Source organism: Silurus meridionalis, chromosome 18 (genome assembly GCF_014805685.1).
Source record: "Silurus meridionalis isolate SWU-2019-XX chromosome 18, ASM1480568v1, whole genome shotgun sequence".
Classification (NCBI taxonomy): domain Eukaryota; kingdom Metazoa; phylum Chordata; class Actinopteri; order Siluriformes; family Siluridae; genus Silurus; species Silurus meridionalis.
In genome coordinates, this window is record NC_060901.1 from 27,670,521 (window position 1) to 27,690,726 (window position 20,206).

General features: G+C 42.6%; 3 protein-coding genes across 6 annotated transcripts in view; 2 read left to right on the forward strand and 1 right to left on the reverse strand.

Annotated features, from left to right (window-relative positions):
- The window catches only part of frk (fyn-related Src family tyrosine kinase), a 10,131-nt gene extending 8,363 nt beyond the window's left edge, over positions 1-1,768 (forward strand). Inside the window, exons 8-9 of the mRNA XM_046874067.1 lie at positions 610-811; positions 942-1,768. Coding sequence (XP_046730023.1) covers positions 610-811; positions 942-1,150 — 411 coding nt within the window. The 3' untranslated portion in view covers positions 1,151-1,768. The remainder of the gene's footprint in view (positions 1-609; positions 812-941) is intronic.
- Positions 1,769-4,267: 2,499 nt separating this feature from the next.
- Positions 4,268-6,796, forward strand: LOC124401576 (heparan sulfate glucosamine 3-O-sulfotransferase 5-like). The gene is made up of 2 exons (XM_046873969.1): positions 4,268-4,397; positions 4,473-6,796. The coding sequence occupies exons 1-2, from the start codon at positions 4,315-4,317 to the stop codon at positions 5,371-5,373; spliced, it is 984 nt and encodes a 327-aa protein (XP_046729925.1). The 5' UTR covers positions 4,268-4,314; the 3' UTR covers positions 5,374-6,796.
- Positions 6,797-10,287: 3,491 nt separating this feature from the next.
- marcksa (myristoylated alanine-rich protein kinase C substrate a) lies at positions 10,288-13,901 on the reverse strand. Of its 4 annotated transcripts, none has more exons than XR_006928589.1 (3): positions 13,219-13,898; positions 11,681-12,216; positions 10,288-11,638 (listed from the first exon to the last, which is right to left on the reverse strand). XR_006928589.1 is itself a non-coding variant. In XM_046873971.1 (3 exons), the coding sequence occupies exons 1-2, from the start codon at positions 13,297-13,299 to the stop codon at positions 11,737-11,739; spliced, it is 561 nt and encodes a 186-aa protein (XP_046729927.1). In that variant the 5' UTR covers positions 13,300-13,901; the 3' UTR covers positions 10,288-11,574; positions 11,723-11,736. The 4 variants fall into 4 exon arrangements, 2 of the variants coding, with proteins under 2 accessions (XP_046729927.1, XP_046729926.1); XR_006928588.1 differs by having other exon boundaries at positions 10,288-11,520; positions 11,600-12,216; positions 13,219-13,627; XM_046873971.1 differs by having other exon boundaries at positions 10,288-11,574; positions 11,723-12,216; positions 13,219-13,901.
- Positions 13,902-20,206: the final 6,305 nt, after the last annotated feature.

Below are 20,206 nucleotides of genomic sequence, written 5' to 3' on the forward strand. Positions count from 1 at the left end.
AGTGTGAGTTGAAGGTAGTGTGAGTTGGAGTGTGAGTTGGAGGTAGTGTGAGTTGGTAGTAGCGTGAGTTAAAGGTAGTGTGAGTTGGTAGTAGCGTGAGTTGAAGGTAGTGTGAGTTGATAGTAGTGTGAGTTGGTTGTAGTGTGAGTTGGAGGTAGTGTGAGTTGGAGGTAGTATGAGTTGGTTGAAGTGTGAGTTGACACATCTGTAAAGTGGCAGACTTGCTTGGCTAGAATGTTCAAAGTAACAGAACTCATACACACACACACACACACACACACACACATCACTGTGTGAGTTGGAGGTGTGAGTTGGAGGTAGTGTGAGTTGGAGGTGTGAGTTGGTAGTAGTGTGAGTTGGTTGTAGTGTGAGCTGGTAGTAGCGTGAGTTGAAGGTAGTGTGAGTTGGTTGTAGTGTGAGTTGGTTGTAGTGTGAGTTGGAGGTAGTGTGAGTTGGTAGTAGCATGAGTTGAAGGTAGTGTGAGTTGGTAGTAGTGTGAGTTGGTAGTAGTGTGAGTTGGTAGTAGTGTGAGTTGGTGGTAGTGTGAGTTGGTGGTAGTCAGTTGGTTGTAGTATGGTAAATATCTCTCCCTTTCTCTATCTGTTTCAGGCAGAGAGTGATGGTGTTTATGTTTATGATGATGATGATGATGAAGAGCCTGTGTATGAGGTGAAACAGGGAACTAAGCTGCCTGTGAAGTGGACGGCTCCTGAAGCTTTGCATGATAACAAGTTCACCATTAAATCTGACGTGTGGAGTTTCGGAATCCTGCTCTACGAAATCATGACTTTTGGACAAATGCCGTACCCAAGTAAGTGAACATGACGCCAGGCCGTGGAAGGTTGTATACTAACAAAGTGTTAACACACATTTAACCTTTGTGTGTGTGTGTGTGTGTGTGTGTGTGTGTGTGTGTGTGTGTGTGTGTGTGTGTGTGGTAGCTCTCACGAATCAACAGGTGATGCAGAGGATGCGTACAAGTTACCGGATGCCGTGTCCCGCAAACTGTCCGAAGCGTATCTATGACATCATGATTGAGTGCTGGAAGGAAATGCCCTCTGACCGGCCCACCTTCGAAACCCTGCAATGGAAACTCGAAGATTTTTATGACATGGACATCAGCGCGTACGATGACGCCGGCCGCTACTGAGGACTTTTTTTCTCTGCAAGGTTTCTTCCTTCTGCAGCTCGGGGAGTTTTTGTCCCTGCCACAGTCGCCACTGGCTCACTCAGTAGGGACAAACTTACACTTATAAAGAACATCTTATTCATTCTTCAGCACCACGTTATCTGTGTGAAGCTGCTTTGAGACAATGTTCATTGTTAAAAGTGCAATACAAATAAACATGAATTGAATTGAATATTTTAATTACCCATGATCTTTTGCTCACCACCATGTACACTACAGCAGTATAGAGCACATGTAGGGCACATGGAGGGGGTGCTGGTGGTTACCGGATGTGCTGAAATTGGAACCAAACTGAGGGAACATTTTCAGCCAATCAGACTGAGTGGGTGGAGCTAAGTGTTGTATAATTACAGATTATATCAGTAACATGATCAGTGACTGTACAGTGTTTGTGTGTTAATGTACTTCATTTGTGAATTCTCTCCACTGCTGATCTAATTCAATAATTATATTGGTGAATGTTGATGTTTAATGGGCCAATCAGAATTCTCTTTCCTGGAAGATGTCACAGTAAAATCTGATCATCAGTCTGCTTGTGTGATCATTACCTACACGTGCTAATAAACACCAATACACATGGCTGTTTGTGTCTGGAGCAGGATTCCACACTTAGAGGGCAGCACGTGACTTCTCTGGTCCTGGAGTGTGTGTGAAGCTGTGTAGGACATCTGTACATTTGTGCTGCACGATTAATTGTATGGCAATCGCGATGTCGGCTTGTGGGATTATATGAAGACAAACGTTGTGATTTAATGAAATAAATAAGTGTGTGTTTGTGTGGACACACACTTTATGAGAACAGTTTCTGCGCCGCAAACAAAACAAAAAACACCAGATAGTCTCAGTTTAGGCAGTGTGTGTGTGTGTGTGTGTGTGTGTGTGTGTGTGTGTGTGTGTGTGTGTGTGTGGTCAAGTGACTTTCCGGCATGCAGCGCGGAGACCAGGTGAAGGTGGACGGCGAGCAGATCGACACTGAACTGGTGGCCAGAAACCTCTACCTCTTTTACCTCTTTTTGCAAAATTGCCTGAATTTAAGTATGTAAACTTTTTCTGTACCCTAAACTTCAGCAGAAAAACAGGTGAATAATAATAAGAAGAAGAATATAATAATAATAATAATAATAATAATAATAATAATAATAATAATAATAATATAATTCTAATAATAATAATAATAATAATAATATATTAATTATAATAATTATAATAATAATAATAATATATTAATTATAATAATTATAATAATAATAATCAGCAGCAGGATGTTTCCTGTTTGTTTGGACAAAATGTTTTAAAAAATCTTATTATTGTAAAAATGTATGTTTTTTCTTTATTGTTTAATTTAGCTGTACCGTGGAGATTTTTTTTACATTCATGCAAATTTAATTTAATTTCTTTTATTAATTATTCATTTTAAAAACCTTCAGTTTTACAGATACACCAGAGAACCAATCAGGTGGACGCATGAAATTTTTATTATATCGCAATCACAATATTGACCACAATAATCATTTTCCCAAATCGTGCAGCCCTACCGTACACCACTCTGTCACACACACACACACACACACACACACACACACTTTGTTTCTCGGGCTGGTCGTGCTGTGTCTCCAGTGGAGAGGAAGTCTCGAGCTGCAGTTGATGAGGTACGATCTCTGATTTCACATAAAACCATCAGAATCGGAGTGTGTGATTTATTCATTACATCATCACTAGGAGCATTTATGCAGAAATGAAAGATCTGTAATGAAATTGAGTTTAAAATATACTCTGTGTGTGTGTGTTTGTGTGTGTGTGTGTGTGTATGTGTAAATCTGGCACCGTCCCCATCTCGTTGTGCCCACCATTTAACCCCGCCCCCTCATCTCGCTGTCCGTCTCCAGTTTGGCAGTGTTTGGTGTCATGTTTGTATCTGTGATATTTAAAATATTGAAAACTCACACTGCAGAGTTTTCTAAGTTAATGTCGTATCTTCTCTCTGCTCTGATTGGCTCAGACTCCTCCTCTCTTCTGATTGGCTCAGACTCCTCTATGCTCTGATTGACTCTGGCTCCTCCTTTCATCTGATTGGCTCTGACTCCCCTTCTCAGCTCTGATTGGAGGAGGACAGACTCTAATGTTCAGTTGGGGAAACTGTTTATTGTCTGGTCTGGTGTTTGATCATCTGTAACTCACACTAATCGATGTGTGTGTGTGTGTGTGTGTGTGTGTGTGTGTGTGTGTGTGTGTGTGAGTGACCTTCAGTGAGCAGTGAGGGAACAGATCATTTGGCAGTGGATAATGAAATGACTAAAGTATTGAAGACATGCCAGACAGAATGATAGATTGTGTGTGTGTGTGTGTGTGTGTGTGTGTGTGTGTGTGTGTGTGTGTGTGTGCGTGCGTGTGTGTGTGTATTATGAGTAAGGTGACCGCCAGTGATATCCTGATATCCAGCTCTATAATACCCCACACACACACACACACACACACACACACACACACACACACACACACACACACACACACTGTGTAAGCTTAGTTCTGGTTAATGGTCTGATGGCTGTAATAAGATAAAGAGGGGGGCTAATCATAGATAACCAGCACCCACCTTCACACTCTGAATGTTCCAGAACATCTCTAAACATCTCCATATTCCTATACATCACCACCATCAGTCCAGTGTGTGTGTGTGTGTGTGTGTGTGTGTGTGTGTGTGTGTGTGTGTGTGTGTGTGTAAAACGGTAGCATAATCATGATAGGCTTTTTTGAGTCCATTAGAGAGATTAAAAGATGTCAAACACCCCCCCCATCAAACCACTGTGTGTGTGTGTGTGTGTGTGTGTGTGTGTGTGTGTGTGTGTGTGTGTGTGTGTGTGTGCAAACAGCATAATTTAGCATTTTGATTAGATGGTTGTTGTTTACTCATAGTTTTGCATTTAATTTGTCCATATTTTACCTCTGAGTGAGTGCTCTGTGTGTGTGTGTGTGTGTGTGTGTGTGTGTGTGTGTGTGTGTCTGTGTCTGTGTGTGTGTGTTACACAATGAAAAAAAGAGAGAAGGTGAGATATATTGTTTAACGATTGGTCGTTGTGTGGCCAGTATAATGTGTGTGGGTGTGTGTGAGAGAGAGGGATAGCGAGATGTTGCTCCAGCAGCTGTTGCTATGCAGCCTGGTGGTCGGGTCACTAATCTACCTGATAGCACACCTGGGTCATGGGGACAGGTAAGCTTAACTCCGCCTACTTTTCCACACGGTGCAGTAGATGTAGGTGTGACACTGACTCTGCTCCCCCTACAGAGGGCAGGTGGTTTGTTCCACAGAGGACACGTCACGTCTTGCGAGCGATTCTGTTCAGGCCAATCAGGGTGTGTCACATGAGGAGCGTGGGGGTGGAGTCAATAGAGTACACCTGGTGCAGCAGCTTCCACACGCCATCATCATCGGCGTGAGGAAAGGAGGAACTCGAGCTCTGCTGGAGATGCTGGACCTGCACCCCACCGTGGTCACGGCCTCACAGGAAGTGCACTTCTTCGACAATGACGAGAATTATGGGAAGGGCTTCGCCTGGTACCGCAGCCGCATGCCGCATTCCCTGATCAATCACGTGACTATCGAGAAAAGTCCTGCCTACTTCACCACAGAGAAGGTTCCAGAACGGATCTTTGGAATGAACGCGTCTGTGAAGCTGCTGGTGATTGTGCGTGAGCCCGTCACTCGGGCCGTCTCCGATTATGCACAAGTCCTAGAGGGCAAACTTCGTAAAAACAAAACCTACCCGAGCTTCGAGTCGCTCGCCATCGACAGCACCACGGACAGAGTCAACACCAAGTACAAAGCTGTGAGCACCAGCATCTACACCAAACACCTGGAGCGTTGGCTCCACTTCTTCCCAGCTCAGCAGATCCACCTTGTGGATGGAGACCTGCTGATCTCAGATCCTCTCCCAGAACTGCAGATGGTTGAGCGATTCCTGAACCTGCCACCTTGCATCGGCCGTGACCACCTTTACTTCAACTCCACAAGGGGCTTCTACTGCCTCCGCTCGGGGCAGCACCGAGGCACGAGGTGTCTCGCAGGGAGTAAAGGACGCAGACACCCCAGTGTTCACCCAGCTGTTCTACACACACTTCGACTGTTCTTCCATCCATACAATCAAAAACTCTACCAGATCACTGGAAGAACATTCAGCTGGCAATAAACAAACACACACACACACTCCTATGCACACACACACTGTTCATCACTATTCGTTTATCACCATCTGTTTATCAACACACAACCTTTTCTAATTCCTGGAGGACAATGTACAGGATCTCCTCCTCCAAAAGGAGTGAGTTCTTGGTGCTCTCATGAGGTTTCTCTAAGACAGAGCTGTTACAGAGGTTCTGAACTTCTCAGTCGCTCGCCATCGACAGCACCACGGACAGAGTCAACACCAAGTACAAAGCTGTGAGCACCAGCATTTACACCAAACACCTGGAGCGTTGGCTCCACTTTTTCCCAGCTCAGCAGATCCACCTTGTGGATGGAAACCACGCCCAACAGCCACACCCACAGACATTACACACAGGCCAGCCCAATAGCCACACCCACAGACATTACACACAGGCCACGCCCAACAGCCACACCCACACACATTACACACAGGCCACGCCCAACACTCACAGACATTACACACAGGCCACGCCCTCAGTTTATACACATCCACTGTATCTGGACACACAGACCAGGAGAGATGCTGTAATCTGCTGTTACCATGTAACACACACACAGCTTTTGTATTTAACTTCTGCAACACGTCTCAAAAAAGTTGGGGCAGGGCAACAAAGTACAGAAAATAATATCATCAAAAGTTTTAAAGAATCTGGAGAAATCTTAATGGATGTTTGTGATGTTCAGGCCCTCAGGGGGCACATTGCATTTAAAACAGTCATGATTCTGTAATGGAAATCACTGCATGGGTTTATAACAGCACCAGAAATCATTGTCTGTGAACACAGTTTGCATGTCCTCCACAAACGCAGACTAAATCTCTATTACGTAAAGAAGAAAGTATGCGTGAACATGATCCAGAAACACCACCATCCTCTCTGGGCCAAAACTCATTTAAAATGTACTGAGGCAAAGTGGAAAACTGTTCTGTGGTCAGACGAATCAAAATTTTAACTTCTTTTTGAAAACCATGGATATCACTTCCTCCGGACTAAAGAGGACAGGGACCACCTGACATGTTATCGGCTCTTAGTTCACATCTAAAAAAGGCTCCATCAATGCTGAATTCTATTTAGAGGTTTTAGAGCAACAAATGCTTTCATCCAGCAAACATCATTTTCAGGGAAGATCTTGCATATTTGATCAAGACGATACTAACTGCATACTGCCTCTATTACAACAGCATGACTTAGTAGAAGAGTCTGGGTGCTGAGCTGACCTGCCTGCCCTCTAGACCTTTGACTATCATGAAACAAAAAACACAACAAAGGAAACCCAGATCTGTTACACAGCTAGAATCCTGTGCCAGTCACATATAGGACAACATTCCTCTCCTAAAACTTTAGCAACTGGTTTTCTCAATTCCCAGACGGACAGAAGATGTGATGCTACACAGTGGGAAACACGGCCCTGCAACAACTTTTTTGAGACGTGTAAATTACCTAATTTGTTCTTTAAAATTGTATAAATTCTTAAACCCTTAATATATTTTGTTGTTGTATTGTTAATAAAATATGGGTTTATGAGATTTACAAATCTTTGCCTTCTGTTTTTATTTATATTTTACACAGTTTCAACTTCTATGGAATTAGGGTTTTAGAACGAGCATGTTATGGAACATGTGTGTGTTCAGTTTGAGCCTCAGATAGGAAGATTGCGTGTGATGAAGATTTCTCGGACTCTGAGGTGAAGGTCAGTGCGGAGTGACAGGAGTGAACATGAGGACAGTAGCTACTGAATATTGTGTGTTTTGCAGTGTAAAGAGTGAACAGACAAGCGGTACTTGATATTACCAGCAGGGGGCAGCAGCTTACTGTCTTACTCTCACTATATATATATATATATATATATATATATATATATATATATATATATATATATATATATATATATATTACTATAATTGTGTGTGAGAGATGTCAGTACACACATCTCAAATCAAATCAAATCAAATTTTATTTGTCACATACACATACATACAGGGTACATCATGCAGTGAAATGCTTTTTACGACGGTCTGGCATGAGGGAATAAAATGGGGTGAAAAGGAGAATAAATATATATATATATAATAACAAAGAAAAAGAAGGCAGATAAATAAAGTATAAAAACTATATAAAAAGAATATATATTGGACACACCTTCTCATTCAAAGAGTTTTATTTATTTTCATGACTATGAAAATTGTAGATTCACACTGAAAGCATCAAAACTATGAATGAACACATGTGGAATTATATATGGAATTATATACATAACAAAAAAGTGTGAAACAACTGAAAAATGTCATATTCTAGGTTCTTCAAAGTAGCCACCTTTTGCTTTGATTACTGCTTTGCACACTCTTGGCATTCTCTTGATGAGCTTCAAGAGGTAGTCACCTGAAATGGTCTTCCAACAGTCTTGAAGGAGTTCCCGAGATGCTTGGCACTTGTTGGCCCTTTGCCTTCACTCTGCGGTCCAGCTCACCCTAAACCATCTCGATTGGGTTCAGGTCCGGTGACTGCGGAGGCCAGGTCATCTGGCGCAGCACCCCATCACTCTCCTTCTTGGTCAAATAGCCCTTGATGCCTTCAGTGTGACTCTACAATTTTCATAGTCATGAAAAAAAAGAAAACTCTTTAAATGAGAAGGTGTGTCCAAACTTTTGGTCTGTACTGCATATATATATATATATATATATATATATATATATACACACAAAAAAATGCTTATGGCAGTGTGCAGTTAAACAGTAAACAGTAAACAACAGTAAACAAGTTAAGCATGGTTTTTGATTGTCCATAAAGTGTCCGTGTGTAGTCTGGTGTGGTGTAAAGTGTCCTTGTGCGGAATGGTTTGGTATAAAAAAATATAAAAAATATGAAATGTAAAGTGCACTGTGCTGTTCGAGTCCAGTGTCTAAAGTGTCGTAGCACGAAAAGTGAGATATGTGCAGGGAAAAGGTCTGATGATGGAGAGAGTGGGCCAGTTTTTAGATCCTGGGTGTTTCCTGGTTTAAACTCTGAATGGCCTGCGGGAAGAAGCTCCTCCTCATTCTCTCTGTGTTCACTTTCATGGAGCGGAAGCGTTTCCCCGAACGCAACAGAGAAAAGAGTCCATTATTGGGATGGCTGAGGTCCTTCACAATCTTCCTGGCTCTGGTCCTGCACGGCGTGCTGTAGATGTCCTGCAGGTTAGGGAGCTCAGTGTGGATGGTACGTTCAGCTGAACGCACCACCCTCTGGAGGAGTCGCCTGTCCTGCATGGTGCTGTTCCTGAACCAGGAAGTGATGCTACCCGTCAGAACGCTCTCAATGGTGCAGGTGTAGAAAGTCTTAAGCACCTGAGAGGGGAGTTTAAAGTCCCTTAAGCGTCTCAGTTGGTACAGACGCTTTCGGGCTTCTTCACCAGGGTGTTGGTGTGACAGGACCAAGACAGGTCCTGTGTGATGTGAACACCAAGGTACTGGAAACTGTCCACTCTTTCCACTGGGGTCCTGCTGATGTTTAGCGGTTGGTATGAACGCTCCTGCTTCATGCTGAAGTCCACGATCAACTCCTTAGTCTTGCTGATGTTCAGGAGAAAGTTGTTCTCCTGGCACCATCTCTCCGGGTTTTTAACCTCCTGTAGGTAGGCCGTCTCGTCGTTGTTGTTGATCAGGCCCACCACAACAGTGTCGTCAGCAAACTTGATGATGGTGGTGGAGTTGGAAGTGGCCACACAGTCATATGTGTACAGTGAGTACAGCAGGGGGCTCAGAACACAACCCTGGAGAGCTCCAGTGCTGAGGGTGAGGATGGATGAAGTGTGTTTTCCCACCCGTACGGCTTGTGGTCTGTCAGTCAGGAAGTTAGAGATCCATTGACACAGCGGCAGGCTGAGTCCCAGGACCTCCAACTTAGAGGTGAGTGTGGAGGGAATTATTGTGTTAAATGCTGAACTGTAGTCCACAAACAGCATCTTTGTGTAATTCCTGTGTCTTTGGTCCAGGTGGCTGATTGTAGTGTGGAGAAGATGTGCAATTGCGTCCTCAGTCGAACGGTTCTGACGGTACGCAAACTGTAGTGGGTCCAGTGTGTCTGGTAGTGATGCAGTGATGAAGTCTCTGACCAGTCTCTCAAAGCACTTCATCACTACTGAGGTCAGAGCTACAGGGTGGTAGTCGTTATGACATCTGGCAATGATGTCATATTTCTGTTACCCTCTTATATTAAAGCTGTTTTATACTTTTGTGGGGGGTGCTGATTATTATAGAATGAAATGTAGCTTTACAGGTTGCCATAGCGACACTGATATTCAATAGTATGGTATTACAATAGTGAGTAGGTTGTGTGTGGGTATGTGGGGGCATGTACCTTGAAAACACACACAAACAGTCATACACTTTCAGATCAGGATCACACTGAACTCCCTCAAACACACACATTTGCATTTTAGTTGAGAAACCGGTTCTTTTCTTCTCTCCTTACAGTTTAACGGACAAGAGTGTTAGAGAGTGTGTGTGTGTGTGTGTGTCAGCAGTAGAGTGCTGATTAAAGTATTAGATGAAAATACAAATAAAACTGCCCCCTGGGAGATTTTGTTTGTTTATTTATTTATTTATTTATTTATTATTTATTTATTTATTTGCATTTTCTTTTTTTTTTTTGGTAAAAAGGAAATCTAAATAAAGAAATATGTAAAACACTGTCAATTATCTGTGTAGGTGATGCTTCACGCTGTTCTTTCTTCAATTAAAAAAAAGAATAAATAAAAGGAGGTGAAGAAGTGTCCTGCATCGTTGTTCCTGTGTCGGATCACGGAGGAGAAGATTCCACTGTAGGTAAGGAGAAGTTGGAGAAGAGCAGTGCAGTGGAATTCTGCTACAAATGGATGTTTATTACAATAATGTGTGTTACATAGAGAAGACGCCGAGCAGTGGGTTGGAAATGAACATTTATTTAGCTTTAGTGTGTCGACAGAAACCCAAACACCTCAAACCTGCAGGAAGTCCAAACTCCATTCCATCTGAAACCTCTGGAAAAACCCTTCTCCAGTATTTACAAAGTGGAAAAAAAACAGTGATAGAGAGGGAAAAAAATGCTACAGATCAGTTTAAAAGAGGAAACCCACAGTAGAAAGAGTCACAGCTTGCATTTTAAAAAATCCTTTCGGATGAATGTAAATTTGTTTCTTTTTTATTTTACAAAAATCTCAAGTCTGGTTGTGAGGAGCTGCACTTCCTCCATCTCGCTTCAGTACTGTTTGTACAATAATCACAGTTTTAACCCTCCCTCCTGTACATAATTACACAATTCAATTCATCTCTCTCTCTCTCTCTCTCTCTCTCACACACACACACACACACACACACACACACACACACACACACACACACACTATAAAAAAAACAGCTGGGATTTAAAGCATTAAAATCACTTTAGTGTTTATCAATTACTTTAATTTGACCCCATTTCCCCCCAGACTCCTCCCCTGGGTGTGTCCTTAATTCTGTACTTTTTTGTATAAAAATAAAACAGTTAATACTGAGCATAAAAAAGGGAGAGTATTATTAATTTAAAAACCCGGGAAAGCCCCGCCCACTTGTTAGAGAAGAGAGAGGCCAATAAAAAAAAAAAAACTAATTTGTAAATGTCTTGTTGTAGGAAAACACACGTGTGTGTGTGTGTGTGTGTGTGAGATTTCACAGCCGTGGTTTGTTTATTTTCTCCTGCATATCACAGTGTTGGAGGGTCAAAGGGGCGGCGCTTAAGCCAAATGTACTCAGCCAATCAGAACAACTGATCATGTGACATCACTGATCTCTCTTCTTATGTCTTTGACCAATTAGTGCAGCGCTAGTGATGATGTCACTACATGAAGCTTGTGATTGGCTGATTACATTTGGCTCCGCCCCACTGACCAGCAAACAAACTAGGTCATGCCACGTGTGTGTGTGTGTGTGTGTGTGTGTGTTTTTTTACTCGGCTGCTCCAGCTTCAGACTCAGTAGGCGCTGTTTCTTGTTCAACTGGAGCCACTTCCTCTGTGTCGTCTTTGCTCGGTGCCTCCTGCTGGACAGGTGCTGCAGCTACAGCATGTTCCTCCTCTTGCTTCACTTCCTCCTTAATCGTCTTTTTATCCTCCTCTGGTTTCTCCTCTTTTTGCTCCACCTTCTCGTCTGCCTTTGGTTCCTCCACCTTCTCGTCTGCCTTTGGTTCCTCCACCTTCGTCTGCCTTTGGTTCCTCCACCTTCTCGTCTGCCTTTGGTTCCTCCACCTTCTCGTCTGCCTTTGGTTCCTTCACCTTCTCGTCTGCCTTTGGTTCATCTGCCTTTGGTTCCTCCACCTTCTCGTCTGCCTTTGGTTCCTCCACCTTCTCGTCTTCCTTCACCTCTTCCTTTTCTCCACTTCCTCCGATTCTTTTTTCTCCTCCTCAACTGCTACAGCTTCACCTTCTTCCTCCTCTTTCCTTATTTCCTCCTCTCCATCAGTTTTTTTCTCCTCCCCTCCCTCTTTCTTCTGCTCCTCCTGCTCTCCTGCATCACCAGTCTCTTTCTTGTTTTTCTTGAAGGAGAATCCACTCAGCTTCAAGGACTTTTTTAATGAAAAGCGCTTCTTCTTCTTCTTCGGTGTCTCTTCACTGGCAGACGGTTTCTCATCCTCAGCAGCTGCTGCTGCAACGGTTTCATCTGCAGCCACCTTTTCTTTTTCTTCATCTTCTCCCTCTTTCTCAATGGATGTGGCCTCAGCTTTGTCTCCACCCTCCTCCTTCCCCTCCTGCTCTCCCTCAGCTGCAGTGCTGCCGTTAGCTTGCACCTCCTCGTTCACCTCTGCTGCGTCACCATTTATCTTCATGTGGCCATTTTCCTGTAAAACACACACACACGGTCAAGACACACAGCAAAATAACACATGGTGTGTGTGCGCATTTGTGTGTCTGAGCCTCGTACTGCACTGAAGAGAGGTCTTATTCATTCTTTAGTACATTGACCACGCCCCTTCATTTGCATCCCAGCTCCTCCCATTTCTAGTAAACAGATGGAGCTCATAGTGCAGTGGTGCTGATTTTGTGTTGTGTACAATTACGTTACGCTGATGTGTGGTGTGTACACTAGGGGGCGCTGATAACCCTAATCTGTACAGTGTGGGTCAGGGTCCTGATTTATCAGAAAATAGAGATTATTGATTTAATATTCTGTTTATATCACAGCACAACAGATCACCATGGATCTCTCATCCGACATTCTAGCAGGGCGCGCGCGCGTAAACACACACACACACACACACACACCCCTGAGAAACTTCCTCCTGAAATATTCAACACAATATGATAATGAGGTGAAGCAGCAGGTGTGCAGTGAGTGCTGACTGCCAGGGGGCGCGTTATCATCATCTTCGTGTGTGTGTGTGTGTGTGTGTGTGTGTGTGTGTGTGTGTGTGTTATAAAACTCGGTAGTGGGAATGATGACTCCCCGCGCGCAGATCTTCCCAAACCTGTAGCTGAACCTGGTCAGCTTTCCAAAATACCAAAGACAAAAGGACCGATGCATTCCCCTTTTCTCTCTCTCTCTCTCTCTCTCTCTCTCTCTCTCTCTCTCTCTCACACACACACACACACACACACACACACACACACACACAATACAGAACCCTTAGCGGTGCTGTGGTCTGATTCTCTACCGCACCTTCCCCACTTTTAGGAGACGCGTCAGAGAAATCCAGAAAGAACCAGTGAAGTTCTTGTTACAAGTGCGGGGTGCAAACACTGAATTCCCCCCCCCTTCATCTCCTCCCTCCAGTCCCTCTAGACTGTAAGAGCGCGTGAGGAACGCGGGGAGTACGTGCACGAGCTCATAAAGGTGTTCTTACCTGTCCGTTGGCTTTAGAAGGAGACCCCACTGTCGTCTCGGCTCCTCCGGGGTTCTCCGCTTTAGATGCCTGCGCTCCCATATTTCTCTCTCTCTCTCTCTCTCTCTCTCACTAACTCTCTCTCTCTCTCTCTCTCTCACTAACTCTCTCTCTCTCTCTAACAAAGAACCCAAGGCAGACACAAAGAGCTCCGAGCGCGCGCTTCACTGTAGACCCCGCTGTCGTTCAGAGGAAGATCTCGGATGGTTTTGAAGGCTGAAGCTCAGACAGAAGGCGCGGAACCAAGACAGAAATCTGGAGTTTGGGCTTCGTGCAGAGTTAAATCCCCGCCGCGGAGAAAACCATTTCAGGGATGAAGATGCAGCCCGGTCCAACGCCCAGATCCCGGCCACGGTGACGTCATGTATTGTAAACGAACCAATCAGCGGCCTTCGCCCAACCGATTTTCTCAAAATGCCCAATAAGAACCACAGGCTCTTCTTAAGGGGCGGGGTTTCAACATCTAAAGGAAACAATAATGCCGACACTTTGTTTCTAAAATGGTGAAAACATCCGTTGGAGTCTGGAACGATTTTGACTGCGATTAAAGTAAAAACACACAAACGATCACAACTGATCTGGTTTACGTCATCACGCGGTCTTGTCTTTGATCCTTAGTTAATTAGTGGTCAGTCAAAGAGCACTCACGCCCCTGCTGAAAAAACAAAAGACCCCTAATAAAAATCCTAATGGTTATACTGGGAATTGTAATGCTTTTAATGGTTATAATGGGGATTGTTATAGTTTAATGGAAGCTGTAATGTGTAATGTGACCCGTGGGTCTCTACTGGTAATTTGGTGCCTTCTAATGGTGGCATATTATGTGTGGTAAATACCATTAAAGACCAATAGAACTCCTTTTCCACTGCAGATCACATTTTGGTATGTACTGGACCACATTAGGACACCAGTAAGCCCACAGATTGCTGGAAGTTTATACAGTAGTTTTATTGGTTTAATTATGATGATGTATTATTGATGTACACACACACTGTATAGTAAAAAAAATATAATGGTTTTAATGGGATTCGTAGTGAAAAGTTTTAGAATGTTAAACTATTGTGATTCTTGGGTGACTAATTTATAGGGTAATTAGAGTGTAATCTACAGTCAAATATGTAAATATAAATGTAGTTATACTCTAGGGATTGAGTGTAGAGTGTAAGTATAGTGTGTAAGTTTAGGGTGTAAATAAAGGGTTTAAATGTATGGTGTAAATGTAGGGTGTAAATGTATGGTGTAAATGTAGGGTCTAAGTGTAGGGTGTAAATAAAGGGTTCAAGTGTATGGTGTAAATGTAGGGTGTAAATGTAGGGTGTAAATAAAGGGTGTAAGTGTAGGGTGTAAATGTAGGGTGTAAATAAAGAGTTTAAGTGTATGGTGTAAATGTAGGGTGTAAATGTATGGTGTAAATGTAGGGTGTAAGTGTAGGGTGTAAGTGTAGGGTGTAAATGTAGGGTGTAAATAAAGGGTGTAAGTGTAGGGTGTAAATAAAGGGTTTAAGTGTATGGTGTAAATGTAGGGTGTAAATGTATGGTGTAATTGTAGGGTGTAAATAAAGGGTGTAAGTGTAGGGTGTAAATAAAGGGTTTAAGTGTATGGTGTAAATGTAGGGTGTAAATGTATGGTGTAAATGTATGGTAAATGTAGGGTGTAAGTGTAGGGTGTAAATGTAGGGTGTAAATAAAGGGTTCAAGTGTATGGTGTAAATGTAGGGTGTAAATGTAGGGTGTAAGTGTAGGGTGTAAATAAAGGGTGTAAATGTAGGGTGTAAATGTAGGGTGTAAATGTAGGTGTAAATGTAGGGTGTAAATGTATGGTGTAAATGTAGGGTGTAAGTGTAGGGTGTAAATGTAGGGTGTAAGTGTATGGTGTAAATGTAGGGTTTAAATGTAGGGTGTAAGTGTATGGTGTATATGTAGGGTGTAAGTGTAGGGTGTAAATGTAGGGTGTAAGTGTAGGTGTAAATAAAGGGTTTAAGTGTAGGTGTAAATAAAGGGTTTAAATGTATGGTGTAAATGTAGGGTGTAAGTGTAGGTGTAAATGTAGGGTGTAAGTGTAGGGTGTAAATAAAGGGTTTAAGTGTAGGGTGTAAATAAAGGGTTTAAGTGTAGGGTGTAAATAAAGGGTTTAAATGTAGGGTGTAAATGTAGGGTGTGTAAATGTAGGGTGTAAGTGTAGGGTGTAAATAAAGGGTTTAAGTGTAGGGTGTAAATAAAGGGTTTAAATGTATGGTGTAAATGTAGGGTGTAAGTGTAGGGTGTAAATGTAGGGTGTAAGTGTAGGGTGTAAATAAAGGGTTTAAGTGTAGGGTGTAAATAAAGGGTTTAAGTGTAGGGTGTAAATAAAGGGTGTAAATGTACATTTGCAGCATTTGGCGACGCCCTTATCCAGAGCGACTTACAACTGAGCAGGGGAGGGTTTTTAGGGTTTTGCTCAAGGGCCAAGCAGTGGCAGCTTGGTGGTGGTGGGATTTGAACCTGTGATCTTCTGATCCAAAGCCCAATGCCTTAACCACTGAGGTACCACCTCCCTCGTGGGTGTAGGGTGTAAGTGTTGGGTAAAAGTGTAGGGTGTGAGTGTAGGGTGTAAGTGTATGTTGTAAATGTAGGGTGTAAATGTAGGGTGTAAATGTAGGGTGTCAGTGTAGGGTGTAAGTGTTGGGTAAAAGTGTAGGGTGTGAGTGTAGGGTGTAAATGTAGGATGTAAATGTAGGGTAAGTGTAGGGTAAAAGTGTAGGGTGTAAGTGTATGGTGTAAATGTAGGGTGTAAATGTAGGGTGTAATTGTAGGGTGTAAGTGTAGGGTGTATATGTATGGTGTAAATGTAGGGTGTAAGTGTAGGGTGTAAATGTATGGTGTAAATGTAGGTGTAAATGTAGGGTGTAAGTGTGGGGTGTCAATGTAGGTGTAAGTGTAGGGTGTAAGTGTATGGTGTAAATGTAGGGTGTAAGTGTAGGGTGTAAATGTAGGGTGTAAATGTAGGGTGTAAGTGTAGGGTGTAAGTGTATGGTGTATATGTAGGGTGTAAATGTAGGGTGTAAATGTAGGGTGTAAGTGTAGGGTGTAAATGTAGGGTGTAAATGTAGGGTGTAAGTGTATGGTGTAAATGTAGGGTGTAAATGTCGGGTGTAAGTCTAGGGTGTAAATGTAGGGTGTAAATGTAGGGTGTCAGTGTAGGTGTAAATGTAGGGTGTAACTGTAGGGTGTAAATGTATGGTGTAAGTGTAGGATGTAAATGTAGGGTGTAAGTGTAGTGTAAACGGTGGAGTGTAAATGTAGGGTGAAAGTGTAGGTGTAAATGTAGGGTGTAAGTGTAGTGTAAAAGTGTGGAGTGTAAATGTAGGGTGAAAGTGTAGGGTGTAAATGTAGGGTGTGAGTGTAGGGTGTGAGTGTAGGGTGTAAATGTAGGGTGTAAGTGTAGGGTGTAAATGTAGGGTGTAAGTGTAGGGTAAAAGTGTAGAGTGTAAATGTAGGGTGTAAGTGTAGGGTGTAAGTGTAGGGTGTAAATGTAGGGTGTAAGTGTAGGGTAAAAGTGTAAAGTGTAAATGTAGGGTTTGAATGTAGGGTGTAAATGTAGTGTAAGTGTAGGGTGTATATGTATGGTGTAAGTGTAGGGTGTAAATGTAGGGTGTAAGTGTAGGGTGTAAATAAAGGGTTTAAGTGTAGGGTGTAAATAAAGGGTTTAAATGTATGGTGTAAATGTAGGGTGTGAGTGTAGGGTGTAAATAAAGGGTTTAAGTGTAGGGTGTAAATAAAGGGTTTAAATGTATGGTGTAAATGTAGGGTGTAAGTGTAGGGTGTAAATGTAGGGTGTAAGTGTAGGGTGTAAATAAAGGGTTTAAGTGTAGGGTGTAAATAAAGGGTTTAAATGTAGGGTGTAAATGTACATTTGCAGTATTTGGCGACGCCCTTATCCAGAGCGACTTACAACTGAGCAGGGGAGGGTTTTTAGGGCTTTGCTCAAGGGACAAGCAGTGGCAGCTTGGTGGTGGTGGGATTTGAACCTGTGATCTTCTGATCCAAAGCCCAATGCCTTAACCACTGAGCTACCACCTCCCTCGTGGGTGTAGGGTGTAAGTGTTGGGTAAAAGTGTAGGGTGTGAGTGTAGGGTGTAAGTGTATGTTGTAAATGTAGGGTGTAAATGTAGGGTGTAAATGTAGGGTGTAGGGTGTAAGTGTTGGGTAAAAGTGTAGGTGTGAGTGTAGGGTGTAAATGTAGGATGTAAATGTGTAAGTGTTGGGTAAAAGTGTAGGGTGTAAGTGTATGGTGTAAATGTAGGGTTTAAATGTATGGTGTAAATGTAGGTAAATGTAGGTGTAAGTGTAGGGTGTCAATGTAGGTGTAAGTGTAGGGTGTAAGTGTAGGGTGTAAATGTAGTGTAAATGTAGGATGTAAATGTAGGGTGTAAATGTAGGGTGTAAGTGTAAGTGTAGGGGTGTAGGGTGTAAGTGTATGGTGTATATGTAGGTGTAAATGTAGGGTGTAAGTGTATGGTGTAAATGTAGGTGTAAATGTAGGGTGTAAGTAGGGTGTAAGTGTAAATGTAGGGTGTAAGTGTAGGGTGTAAAGTGTAGGGTGTAAATGTAGTGTAAATGTAGGTGTAAGTGTAGGGTGTAAATGTAGGTGTAAATGTAGGGTGTCAGTGTAGGGTGTAAATGTAGGGTGTAAGTGTAGGGTGTAAATGTATGGTGTAAGTGTAGGATGTAAATGTAGGGTGTAAGTGTAGTGTAAAAGTGTAAATGTAGGGTGAAAGTGTAGGTGTAAATGTAGGGTGTAAGTGTAGTGTAAAAGTGTGGAGTGTAAATGTAGGGTGAAAGTGTAGGGTGTAAATGTAGGGTGTGAGTGTAGGGTGTGAGTGTAGGGTGTAAATGTAGGGTGTAAATGTAGGTGTAAGTGTAGGGTGTAAATGTAGGGTGTAAATGTAGGGTGTAAGTGTAGAGTGTAAATGTAGGGTGTGTAAGTGTAGTGTAAAAGTGTAAATGTAGGGTGTAAAATGTAAGTGTAGGGTGTAAATGTAGGGTGTAAGTGTAGGGTAAAAGTGTAGAGTGTAAATGTAGGGTGTAAGTGTAGGGTGTAAAAGTAGGGTGTAAGTGTAGGGTGTAAATGTAGGGTAAGTGTAGGGTGTAAATGTAGGGTGTAAGTGTAGGTGTAAGTGTAGGGTGTAAATGTAGGGTGTAAATGTAGGGTGTAAGTGTAGGATGTAAATGTAGGGTGTAAGTGTAGTGTAAAAGTGTGGAGTGTAAATGTAGGGTGTAAATGTAGGTGTAAGTGTAGGTGTGAGTGTAGGGTGAGTGTAGGTGTGAGTGTAGGGTGTCAATGTAGGGTGTAAGTGTAGGGTGTAAGTGTGGGGTGTAAGTGTAGGGTGTGAGTTTAGGGTGTAAGTGTATTGTGTAAGTGTAGTGTTTAAGAGTATGGTAAAAGTGTAGATTGTAAATGTAAAAAATAAATCTAGAGTGTAAATGCAGACAGTCGGTATTGGTTTAAATTGGACAATTTCAGGAATCTTATTAGACAATTTATGGATTAATAGAACAGGACACTGAGACACACAGCTGGAGGAATGCGAGTTTGTGAGAAACAGGAAGTAGAAGTGAGAGAGAAACTGAAGGATGCTGGGGGAATTCTAATGATCAACATCAGAGCTCACACACACACACACACATACATATCAAATCAAATCAAATCAAATTTTATTCGTCACATTCACATACATACAGAGTACGACATGCAGTGAAATGCTTTATACGACTGACCGGCATGAGGGAATAGGATGGGGGAGGAAATAAAACAAGGGAAAAAGAAGGCAGATAAATGATATGTACGAGGATCATTCAGTAGTGGACAGCATAAAGTTTAAAGGGAACCGAGGGCTAAAGGGAACCTCCAACAGGAAGTGGGTGCTCTTCACTTTACTTCTGCTATATGTGTGTGTTTGTTATTCTAGAGTTTGTTAGTGAGTTAAAGTGCTAACAGTTCAATCAATACTAATTATATTTACACACTTCTCTCTCTCTCTCTCTCTCTCTCTCTCTATATATATATATATATATATATATATATATATATATATATATATATATATATATATATATATATATATATATATATATACACACACACTATTTGTCTATCTCTGTATACCTGTGTGTGTGTGTGTGTGTGTGTGTGTGTGTGTGTGTGTGTGTGTGTGTGTGTGTTGTGTGTGTGTGTGTTTTGAAATGAGACATGTAGATTCAGTAAAAGTGATTATGTCAGATTTAGTTTGCAAGTCAAAATTGTCTGGCTCACTTTTCCCCAAGAGTCACAAAGTGAGATTTTCTGACCATCTGTACACTTACACACACTTACACACCTGCCTGTACACTCACACACACTTACACACCTGCCTGAACACTCACACATTTACACACCTGCCTGTACACTCACACACACTTACACACCTACCTGTACACTCACACACACACACCTGCCTGTACACTCACACACACCTCACACACACACCTGTACACTCACACACACACTTACACACCTACCTGTACACTCACACACACTTACACACCTACCTGTACACTCACACACACCACACCTGCCTGTACACTCACACACACACTTACACACCTGCCTGTACACTCACACACCACACCTGCCTGTACACTCACACACACCACACACCTGCCTGTACACTCACACACACTTACACACCTACCTGTACACTCACACACACTTACACAACTGCCTGTACACTCACACACACTTACACACCTGCCTGAACACTCACACACATTTACACACCTGCCTGTACACTCACACACACTCACACACCTGCCTGCACTCACACACACACACAACTGCCTGTACACTCACACACACACACACTTACACACACTTACACCTGCCTGTACACTCACACACACCTCACACACCTGCCTGTACACTCACACACATT

What these genes read in the sequence shown, in the direction of transcription:
- LOC124401576 (XM_046873969.1), top strand. Translation starts at nt 4,315, where the DNA reads ATGTTGCTCCAGCAGCTGTTGCTATGCAGCCTGGTGGTCGGGTCACTA. An exon ending in CACCTGGGTCATGGGGACAG is followed by an intron (nt 4,398 to 4,472) that starts GTAAGCTTAACT and finishes CTCCCCCTACAG; the next exon opens with AGGGCAGGTGGTTTGTTCCA.
- marcksa (XM_046873971.1), bottom strand. Translation starts at nt 13,299, where the DNA reads ATGGGAGCGCAGGCATCTAAAGCGGAGAACCCCGGAGGAGCCGAGACG. An exon ending in CTTCTAAAGCCAACGGACAG is followed by an intron (nt 12,217 to 13,218) that starts GTAAGAACACCT and finishes TGTGTTTTACAG; the next exon opens with GAAAATGGCCACATGAAGAT.